Raw genomic sequence first — 12,071 nt, forward strand, 5'->3', positions numbered from 1 at the left:
CCAACCTCGAATGCCGGACTGCCCGTCAGCCATCAGACTCTGGATGGCTCTCCGATCACTTATAATGAACTCGAAAAACAGAAGTCACTCTCTTCCTCAGCCTTCCGTCCCATCCACCCTGTTCTATTCCGCCCGGGTCCCTTGACCACCGAAGACAGTCTCTCAAAGCGAGGAACCCGGGGTGCTGTTCAAGCACCTAGAATTCTCCATCTTCAGTACAACCACCAATGCCAGGGCCATCTGAGAGATCCACCATCACCTCTCCACCCAGACAACCAAACCATGACTGATCCATGAGTCTGGAAGTGACAAAGTGAGAAAACTGCAACAGCCTCTTGGTAGGACTCGCGCAGAGCTCAAACCTGGGCAAAGATATACATTTTGTAGGGCAAATTCCCCCCAGTTTCCCAGGACACTGACCCATCTCCCCCTATCATTATCGAGCTGGGCGACTATCTGCAAAATCCAGGGCCCAAAATAACCCTCTTCCCCTGGCCTGCAAGGACAATTGGTACACCACCTCTCTGCACCTCACCTCATGTCCAACCTTACCGGATACCCTGGTGCATCACAAAGCAATACTGCAGAAATCCTCATCTCCTCATCACACCTAGACAACCCTCTGCTTCACCCAGCTAGTCTTTCCCTACCCACAGGAACCAGCAGAGATACACGCAAATCCCTCTCCTGCTAAGTTAAAGTTTGTGTTCAAGGCATAGGGGATCTTGCTTGAAATTAAACATAGTGGCTCAGAACCCCCAGGTGTCGCCTGCACAGTAGCACGATCTTGCCTAAATACATATTTGCATAGTCTGTGCTATACTAACTGCATGGGCAGCCTTTGAGGCATCACTCACAACCCACCTCAATGTTCTTCACCTCGAATAAATACGCCCATCCACACTAGTGAGGTCACTGTGTATTGGACTACAGTCAGCTGAAGAGCACTTACGGTAGAACTGCGTAATGCGCATGGGGCTGGGTCCCTATAAAGCCAAAAAGGGATGAATCCTAGGACATAATACAATAAGAATGCCTCCATGGTCATGTTTTAAAGAACAATTCAGGTAAAAATGAATTGATCTCTTTGTATCATCTCGTATCATACATAATGTTCAACTTTCCTCCGCATGGTTCCGTATATTGTTGCATGAGCGTTCAACACTATGGGCCTCATTACAACCTCGGCGGTCTTTCAAAAACACCGCAGAGGCTGCGGAAACCAGAATACCGCCATTGCCGGCGGTATTCCTGGCTCCCTATTGTGACTTTTCCGCTGGGCCAGCGGAAAAGTCACATCAACATTGCTGCTGGCTCGTAATAGAGCCGGCGGCAATGCTGATGTGCAGCGGGTGCAGTAGCACCTGTCGCGCATTTCACTGCCCGAAATTCGGGCAGTGAAATGCGCGACGGGGCTATGCCTGGGGGTCCTCGACTGCCCATGCCAAGTGCATGGGCAGTGCAGGGGCCCCCAGGGGCACCCCAAGTCCCCTTACCGCCAGCCTTTCCATGGCGGTGTTTACCGCCACAGACAGGCTGGCGGTCGGGGACTCATAATCCCCAGGGCAGCAGTACTTGCACCGCTGCCCTGGGGATTATGACGCCTGGCGGTATGTTGGAGGGGCCGGCGGTATGGCCGTGGCTATTGCGCCACGGTCATAATAGCTGGCGGAACACCGCCAGCCTGTTGGCGGTGTTACCGCCAGCTTACCGCCGGCCGCCAGGGTCGTAATGACCCCCTATATCTTGTATCCAATAACATAAAAAAAATTAAATATTTGCACATCAACTTGTCATCATTTTGATTATACAAAGAAACCAGCGCAGAGGTTGTGCTCAGTGTTACTGCAACGCATTTATATTAACACTCATATTCACAGCAAAAGATCATGTATTACCAGAATGCAATACAAACACCAGTTCAGTAATTTCTCATGGGTGCAGGAAATGTTTATATTATCACTCAAGGCTTTCCCATGGTTTTATACTAGGATCCAAGGGTGAAGGTTAGGCGGAAGGATAAAGATTCTCAAAGGTATAGTTTGTAGACTTTAACATCTAGTGTGAGCCCTTGTTGAAGTTTGCTTTTCTCTGCACCTTGAACAAGGGTGTTGACACGTTTCGACTCCCTGTAGTTTAAGGGCCCTCCTCAGGACCAGAACCTGGTGCTTCTGTACAACAGGAAGAGGGAGGGGATGTGAAAATTACTGGCTGTGCATTTAAGAATATTTATTCTCCTCCTATCCTTGAATCCCAATTTAAAACAATGGGACCACCTTGAGTGACAATATAACAGTTCCAACACCTGTGATAAATTACTGGACTTGTGTTTATTTTTCATTCGGTCGTGACACACTTTTTCGCTGTGAATATGAGTATTAATATAAACACATTGAAATAACGCTGGGCACGCTCCCTGTTCTGGTGCTGGCTGTTTTTTTTCTCTTTGTAATGAAAATCATGACAAGCTGATCCAAAAAGATCTCATTTTTGCATTATTGCATACAGCACATTGTACTGAACGCAATATACAGAGCAGAGCTGAAGACCAATTCATTTTTACATGAATTGATAAATAAACAAAGCAGAGATGCATTCTTTTTAAATTATTTTATGGTATTTTTTCTTCGTATTATTTTATGGTAGTTTCTCTTTGTATTGTTTTATGGTTATGCAGCTTCTGTCCAAATAAACACACTAACAGGCAAAAAAGTCTTGCAGTTTATATATCATAGATAAGATTCTTTGCAAAAGAGGACTTAAGGACCACAAGTGACCTACATTACTCCACACGAATATCAGAACAGGCTAAAAAATTGCCCGATGATAGAATCATGGCTCATTGACTCACATAACGGCTTCTAGGACGTTGATCTGGCCACCCGAAGAATCACCATCTTCCCTAGGGATAGTCCATGATGGTCATCAATGGAGCTTCTAGCTCAAGGGGGCTGTAGGATGAAAGGTGCCTACTCCATCCGAGAGACACTGGTCACTAGTAGAGTCAAGATCATCTCTCAGGAAGCCAAGATCATCTCTTAGGCATAGCCTAAACAAAAGCTGTAAACTGTAAACTTCGTACTTGTATAGCACACTACTCACCCGTTAGGGTCTCAAGGTGCTGTACGCATACCGCTGTGGAACCCCTCCTGGCTTTTCCCTGTGAGGCGCCCACTCCTGGACAGCCCCAGGGTGAAACCAGGCATCCAAGCGCTGTCAGGGCCGTTGTGGAGATTAAGCAAGCTATTGCCCAGAGTTACAGAGTGGGACCCATTAATTAGATTAGGCACCAAGGCGAGAATTGTCTGGTCCAAGGGAATTGAGCCAAAGACCAGCCGAGGTGGGAATTGAACACTGGTCCGGGGCCAGATCTCTGCATCAGGGTCTGCCGCTCTAACCATTGTGCCACACTTCTCCACTCCCTGTGGAGTGGGAACTATCAAGGTTTTGACTTTGGGTATGGAGTACCCTAAATCAGACAGCAGGGCTATCACCTATAGAAGGGAATACCTGGCCTCCTGAAGGATCGAGGGCTGGCCGAACAGCCTCCCAGATAGATGTATATGTGCCCCAATTGCCCACGCGGCTTTGGTAAAGACCCTGCGGGTTGAGTTCAGGCTGGTGGGGGGATAGCAGCCCATGCCCTTCAACTAACAAAGCAAAGACACTGTCTTGTTTGCATCTCAGATGGGATGCAACAGTAAAACAGTTTTTTAACCTTTTGCCTTCTGTGGACTCTCCTTAATCGGTACTGGAAGCCGAGGACCCCGGCCTTTGCAATTTCTATGATTCGTATCGCAAACCAAAACACAAAAAATAGAGAATCAAGTACACATCAAATACATGGATTATGAAATACTGCATTCAATTTACAAACAAAAATGGTACAAAAGTCAACATTTTATTTTAATGGGCAGGTTGAAGGCTTTCAAGATGTGATTTTATTTCTAAAAGACGAATCGATATGGTAGACTGCAGCACATCACTTTGCCGTTTTGGCTCCTGAAGAATGCTCTCTTTTTGTCGTCGCACATGGTGTTTTAATTGAGGCCACCAATCATCTATACTAGATTCTGCGTGTTGTACTTGCTCTCGTGAATAAAGCCAAGGGACCAACTTAATTTTAACCTTCAAATTTAAGATTCCTTTACACTTACAGGGCATTTTAAAAATGCAGTTTTAAATGTTGCTTTTTCTCTTTATATACTTCATTAATCTGCTAATGTAACCCGTCATGAACACCCTGAGTAGGTTTTGTGGACCCACTGGGGGTCTGCGGATCCCAAGTTAACAACCTTTGCACTATTGTGCTTCCGCAAGGCCGAAGAGGCCGAAATATGGTTGGGTTCCTACATTTCAGAGGGAACTTGGTTTAACAGTTCGTGGCTAGAAAATTCTTAAGAGGCGAGGTTCAACCTGATTCAAATATGGTTGATCCTGGTCTGTATTGATGCCAAAGAGCTACAAGTCAGTGGCGCGGTGCTCACCATTGGAATTTACAAAACCTCTGATTAACTGGAGCATCTCCATCCATCGCTGGGAAGTTCTAGAGAAGACTGAGGAGTAGACATCTAAAGTAAACCATAGTAGCAGAGCTACACAGAAGACTCCCTGAGATCTACGGCATGGATAGAGGGCTTGTCGGTGAACAGTGCTACTGGTACCCACTTTTGCCACATTTCCCTTATCCAAGTTCATCAACATACCTCATGCGCCTTGAAGATCTTCTTGTCAGTGAACTGCAGCTCGTTCCACACCACCTCCACGCCCTCCTCGGTGTCCATGGCCAGGAAGGTGCTTTCGATGCCCGGCATGTTCCCCTGGTTCACCTGCGAGAAAGAAGACAGCATTGAGGAGTCCACCCGTGAACTAAGGCACATCAGTAATGCTCACGTCAGTGTACTTTTATAAATAAGGGACTGATTTAGTTTTCGGTGAACGAGTTACTCCATCACACGTTGACAGACAGGCCATCCGCCGAAATATAAGTACCATAGGATAAGATGGTATTTATATTTCGACGGGCGGGATATCCGTCACCGTGGTGAAGGAGTAATCCATCCGCTGGCCCTATGTTATGACTAATATGTTTTGGTGCACTAACTATACAAAACAGTCACATGAATGAAAGGGTTAATGAGAATTAGAGTTCAGGTATCACCAATGGAAGCATCTGCTGTGAAGTGTGTACAGTAAAAAACAGACTTAAAAAAGAAGAGGCACACAAAAGTAGACACAATAAAGTAGAAATTTAGACTATAAAAGACATTCTAACATGTTGAAAAAAGTTTGGAGGAACGGAATCGGTAAGGGTTTGAGAAGGGGTTGGGATGCGAGAGAAATTTAAGGGTACGTTTAGGTTATTGTAAGAAATTAGGCTATTGGTTCAGGGGGTGGAAGCCCTACTCGGGCAACAACCACACTCCTTATCAGGGTGAACCACAGTGATTAAAATAACCTGTGCTTAACCTTCTGATAGCTTGGCACAAAGCAGTCAAGCCTAACTTAGAGGCAATGTGTAAAGTATTTATGCAGCACACAAATAGGAATAAAGAGAGAACACTATACAAGAAGAATCTCAAACCAATTTAGAAAAGTAATATAACTTTAATAAAGAAAATGATACTGGAATGACAAATATTCAATAAGGAAAGCTGAAGATATTGAATTCAAAAATGTTAATGAAATTAGGGCCAAGAAGCAGAAAAAGACCAACTGTGGATATCTGGACCAGGACAAAGTCGCACATTAGGCCGATGATATAGTCCACAGGTCGGGCACAAGACCAAGTCCGGCCCACTGGGAGGTGTACCTTATGTCCTTGATGCAAGGTCTGCGTGGTGTTTGTTGTGAGTCTTCGCATCGCTATGTGTCAGGGTTCTGGGGATGGCACATCATTTTTACCCGAGGAGCGAGGCTTTGCATCGCCCAGCATCAGTTCCGATGAAGTAGTCAGCTGGGCAGCGTGGCTTCCCGACGCTCTTCCTTGGATCCGGTGCAGCTTTCAGATGTGATCTGCGTGGTTTTGCTGAGCCTCAAGTCACTTTGCGCAGGATCTGATGTAACCTTCAGTCAGGCAGGGAGGAGTGCTCTTGGATACAAGCCACGACTCACTCCAACAGAGGTCAAGAGCAGTGCTCAGGCAGGTCCACTTGCTGCTGGCCAGTTGCAGGGCAGGCCCATGGAAGCATTTTGTTTGTGGTTCAAACAGGAGGACAGACAATAGACCCTTGCATCCATTCTGGGTAGCCTGGGATCAAGGCAAGCAGGTCCAGTCTTCCTCTTCAGACAGCAAGGTATTCCTTTAAATAGTTGGGAGTCCTTCTAGCAGGAGGCAGTTCTTCTTCTGAATCTTCATTAATTCCAGGAGTGTTCTGTCGAGTGAGTCTGAAGGTCCTCTTTGTATATCTGGTGCCAGGCTTTGTGTGAGGGAATTCCTGGCCCTACTCCTAAAACTGTTTCTGGTCAGTTCTTCCCCTTCCACTGGTCCAGGCTCTCCAAACTGTCTTGTCTTGTAGGAAAGTGCCACTGTTGGCATGGCTACCCCCCACACACACTTTTTGCCTGATATTGGTGCCAACTTTGATTGAAAGTGTGCTGAGATCCTGCTAACCAGGCCCCAGCACCAGTGTTCTTTCCCAAAATCTGTACCTTTGTTCTCACAATTGGCACACAGTTAAGCCCCTGGTAAAAGGTACCCATGGTACCAATGGCCCTGTGGCCAGGGAAGGTTTCCAAGGGCTGCAGCATGTATTTTGCCACCCTGGGGACCCCTCACCAAGCACATGCACACTGCCTTTGCAGCTTGTGTGTGCTGGTGGGGAGAAAAGGGCAAAGTCGACATGGCACCCCTCTCAGGGTGCCATGCCCGCAAACCACTGCCTGTGGCATAGGTAAGTCATCCCTCCAGAAGGCTTTATAGCCCGAAGGCAAGGTGCACTATACCACAGGTGAGGGCATAGCTGCATGAGCAATATGCCCCTACAGTGTCTAAGTCAGTTCTAAGACAATGTAAGTGCAGTGTAGCCATATTGAGTGTATGGTCTGGGAGTTTGTCCACGGCTCCATAATGGCTTCACTGAATACTGGGATGTTTGGTATCAAACTTGTCAGCACAATAAACCCACACTGATGCCAGTGTGGGATTTATTGAAAAACCCCAGCAGAGAAGAAGAAAGACGACAACTGAGTTGGCCCCAGCCCAACCGGCTAGTCTCCTGCTTCAAAGAACCTGCAACAAGAAAGTGACGCATCCAGTGGGATCAGCGACATCTGTCAAGCTCCAGAGGACTGCCCTGCACCTCAAAGGACCAAGAACTCCCAAAGACAGCAGCCCTGTCCAGAAAAGGAACTAAACCAAGGGATTCCAGAGCCTCCCCGGATCCGTGAGTCCTGACCACTCTGCACCCGATGCCTGTGACAAGAGACCAGGTGGTCCAACCAGGTACAGAGAGTCCTCAGGCAATTGTAAGGAAGTGCCCACCCTGGGTTGATCTCTCCACCCCTCCATGACGACGCCTGCAGAGGGAATCCTAGGGACCCCACTGACCGCGAAAGCCCCTAACAAAGATATTCGACGTAATAAAAGACCCAGGCCTTGGAGAACCCCACCTCCAGTGCAGCTACATTCAGCAGGTGACCCTCCTCCCTGTCCAGCCCAAGTCGATCCCCTGGACCTCGCCTGCAGCATCTGAGTGACCCCCGGAGTCCCCTCATAGAAAAGCATTGGAAACCAGGCGCCTTGTTTGCACCCTGCATTCGGCCGCCCCAGTGCCGCTGAGGGTGTATGTTTGGTGCTTACAGTTGCCCCCCCATCCCCAGTGCTCCACTAAACCCCCCAGGTCTGCCCCCCAAAGCCGCAGGTACTTATCTGAAGACAGGCCTGATTCCGAGTGCCCCAGTCTCCGTAGGAGCCCATGTTAAATTTGCCTCAACTTTGACCTCTGCACTCGGCCGGCCCCATGTTGCTGGTCGCTGGTGTTTGGGGTTAACTTGAACCCCAACCTGTGGACTTCCTAACCCCCGGAGACTGGAACTGTAAGTAAAGAACTTACCTGTAAATTGTACTAACTTTTCTTCCCCCCACGAACTGATTCTGAAAATTGCACTGTGTCAACTTTTAAAACAGATTATTGCCAATCTTTCAAAAACTGTATAATTTATCGATTTCAAACAAAGTACTGTTGATATATGTGTGAAATATGAATCTATTGAAGTACTTACCTGCAACTTCAATCTTGTGGTTCTAGAAATAAATTATGAAAATATATTTTTGCTATATAAAAACTATTGGGCTGGAGTTAAGTCATTGAGTGCGTGCTTCTTCTATTAATTGTGTGTGTTCAATAAATGCTGTGCACTACCCCCTGATAAGCCTAACTACTCGACCACACTACCACAAAAGAGAGCAATAGTATTATTTACTTTAGCCGCTGTTGAGCCTCTGGGGAACCCCTGGAATCTGTGCACACTATATCTCATTTTGATATAGTATAAACAGAGCCAGCTTCCTCCAGTTGCCAAAAAAGCCCGGCAGACCTTTTATCAGATCCCTTTATGTGTGTTGTAGGCAAAACTCTTTGAAGTGTAAAAGAGGCTGGGTAATGCCCCTCCCCAGCCATCCTGTCAGGATGGCCCATCCTGTCCACACCTAAGCCCCCTTTGTCTCATTGTCTGGAAGCAATATACAAATCCCAACAGCAGAGCCATTCACAGTCATGTGACCAAGGGCAAGGGAAGGAAGAGCAACAAAATGCCAAATTTCTAAAAGTGATATTTTCAAAATAGTAACTTAAAATCCCATCTCACCAATAAGAAGGGATTTAAATTAGAATTCATTTGAGTGCAAACAGCAGATCTCTATCTGCTTCTAATCTGTAGTACCACAAATTACATGTAATAAGGTAATCCAGTGTTAGTCAATTGGAGAGATCAGCATTACAACAGGGAAAATGACTTTTGGAAATTTCTGCTGCTAGGACATGTAAAACTGAAGTACACGTTCTATTTTTTAAATATAATGTACACAGCCCTAGGAGCCTCGAGGACCTGCCTTGGGGGTGATTTATAAGTATTAAAAAGGAAGGCTTAGTCCTGGCAAAAGGTTTATTTCACCAGGTTGAAATGGTACTTAAAAACTGCACACACTGGCTGAGGTGGCATGTTTTGCAGTGTTACTATAATGGGTGGCACAATGAGTGCTGCTGCCCTATTAGCATTTAATGTACAGACTGTGGGTACATGTAGCACCATTAACTAGGGACTTACAAGTAAATTACACTTTCCAATTAGGTGTAAGTCAATTTCACCATGTTTTAAGTAGAGCACACCTTAGCACTTTTTGGCAGTGGTAAAGTGCACAGAGTCCTAATGCCAACAAAAACGAGTTCAGCAAAAAAAAGCAGGGAGTGAAGAGAAAACGTCTGTGGGAATACCAAGGCAATGATGTCAGGTCTAACAATTATGTTTAGTCTTAAAATACGTTATGTTAACTGTAGGGGCTTGTTTGGGTTATAGGAAGTGATAGTGTAAGGGTCCAAGTATGGGATTGGGCTTCAGGTTGAGGTAAGAGACGGTGTTAGGGAGAACTTTAGATTATGTGTGGGGGTAAGGCTAGAGTAACGTATGGGGAAAGGGATGGTGTAAGACAATGGCAGCAGGTTGGGTTTGAAGTGGGGCTGCGGTTAGCATCGGAGTAAGGTTTGGGGCAAGGAATGGGATTAAGGTTTGGTTATGTTTAGGGGTTTGGGATAGAATGATGTATGGTTAGAAGGATAATGTAAGGTGTGCAGGTTGAGGTTAGGGTTTGGGATAGAATGATGTATGGTTAGAGGGATAATGTAAGGTGTGCAGGTTTAGGTTAGGGTTTGGGATAGAATGATGTATGGTTAGAGGGATAATGTAAGGTGTGCAGGTTGGGGTTAGGGTTTGGTATAGAGTGATGTATGGTTAGGGGGATAATGTAAGGTGTGCAGGTTGGGGATAGGGTTTGGTATAGAGTGATGTATGGTTAGAGGGATAATGTAAGGTGTGCAGGTTGAGGTTAGGGTTTGGGTTTGGGATAGCATGAAGTATGGTTAGAGGGATAATGTAAGGTGTGCAGGTTTAGGTTAGGGTTTGGGATAGAATGATGTATGGTTAGAGGGATAATGTAAGGTGTGCAGGTTGGGGTTAGGGTTTGGTATAGAGTGATGTATGGTTAGAGGGATAATGTAAGGTGTGCAGGTTGAGGTTAGGGTTTGGGTTTGGGATAGCATGAAGTATAGTTAGAGGGATAATGTAAGGTGTGCAGGTTGGGGTTAGGGTTTGGGATAGAGTGATGTATGGTTAGAGGGATAATGTAAGGTGTGCAGGTTGAGGTTTCGGTTTGGGATAGCATGATGTATGGTTAGAGGGATAATGTAAGGTGTGCAGGTTGGGGTTAGGGTTTGGGATAGAGTGATGTATGGTTAGAGGGATAATGTAAGGTGTGCAGGTTGGGGTTAGGGTTTGGGAAAGAATGATGTATGGTTAGAGGGATAATGTAAGGTGTGCAGGTTGAGGTTAGGGTTTGGGTTAGCATGATGTATGGTTAGAGGGATAATGTAAGGTGGGCAGGTTGGGGTTAGGGTTTGGGATAGAATGATGTATGGTTAGAGGGATAATGTAAGGTGTGCAGGTTGGGGTTAGGGTTTGGGATAGAGTGATGTATGGTTAGAGGGATAATGTAAGGTGTGCAGGTTTCGGTTTGGGATAGCATGATGTATGGTTAGAGGGATAATGTAAGGTGTGCAGGTTTAGGTTAGGGTTTGGGATAGAGTGATGTATGGTTAGAGGGATAATGTAAGGTGTGCAGGTTGAGGTTAGGGTTTGGGTTAGCATGATGTATGGTTAGAGGGATAATGTAAGGTGTGCAGGTTGGGGTTAGGGTTTGGGATAGAATGATGTATGGTTAGAGGGATAATGTAAGGTGTGCAGGTTGAGGTTTCGGCTTGGGATAGCATGATGTATGGTTAGAGGGATAATGTAAGGTGTGCAGGTTTAGGTTAGGGTTTGGGATAGAATGATGTATGGTTAGAGGGATAATGTAAGGTGTGCATGTTGGGGTTAGGGTTTGGGATAGAGTGATGTATGGTTAGAGGGATAATGTAAGGTGTGCAGGTTGGGGTTAGGGTTTGGTATAGAGTGATGTATGGTTAGAGGGATAATGTAAGGTGTGCAGGTTGAGGTTAGGGTTTGGGTTTGGGATAGCATGAAGTATGGTTAGAGGGATAATGTAAGGTGTGCAGGTTGAGGTTAGGGTTTCTGGATAGAATGATGTATGGTTAGAGGGATAATGTAAGGTGTGCAGGTTGGGGTTAGGGTTTGGTATAGAGTGATGTATGGTTAGAGGGATAATGTAAGGTGTGCAGGTTGAGGTTAGGGTTTGGGTTTGGGATAGCATGAAGTATGGTTAGAGGGATAATGTAAGGTGTGCAGGTTGAGGTTAGAGTTTGGGCGAGCGATTCAGATGGGCCTGCAGCATCGGCCATCAAACACCAACAACATTCACCCACAGCTCACTGAAGCAGACACACTCACCTGAGCTAAAACCTACTTAGTGCTGCTACGGACCGTACACCTTCAAAAAGGATTAAATCCTTGTTTCCCATTAATATGGAAACCTCGGAACTGTTTGGAAAGTCCCCCCTAGACCACCAACAGTGGTGCCACACCAAAGAAATTGCAGATTTTGAGCTATACAGATGCCAATAGCAATAAATTACATGACATGCCAAAACTACGTAACATTTTATATTGCAAGGAGATTCCCAGGGTATATGTGGTTTTGTGAACAGCTTAAGGAAATTTGTTAGCTTTCTGCAGACCCATTGTATACATTTGTAGTGTAAACTGTGTAGGACATGCGCACAGAGAACAGTAAAGTCACATGATCAACATCCAGAACTGTTTATACACTTATAATCCATAGAAGAATGCAATAACTGTGTAAGAAACACCTCTATGACCAGTTGACAACACTACTTGCTTGTAATAAAACAATGATATCAGCACTCAACAGTAATTAATTATTACAGCTGAGATGAGGCATC

The 12,071-nt window shown here is 45.7% G+C and overlaps 1 protein-coding gene across 1 annotated transcript in view; it reads right to left on the reverse strand.

The window, feature by feature from the left end:
* NRBP2 (nuclear receptor binding protein 2) overlaps positions 1-12,071 on the reverse strand; it is a 236,567-nt gene that overhangs the window by 82,927 nt on the left and 141,569 nt on the right. Inside the window, exon 2 of the mRNA XM_069220969.1 lies at positions 4,707-4,829. Coding sequence (XP_069077070.1) covers positions 4,707-4,829 — 123 coding nt within the window. The remainder of the gene's footprint in view (positions 1-4,706; positions 4,830-12,071) is intronic.

This window comes from Pleurodeles waltl, chromosome 2_2 (genome assembly GCF_031143425.1).
Source record: "Pleurodeles waltl isolate 20211129_DDA chromosome 2_2, aPleWal1.hap1.20221129, whole genome shotgun sequence".
NCBI lineage: Eukaryota > Metazoa > Chordata > Amphibia > Caudata > Salamandridae > Pleurodeles > Pleurodeles waltl.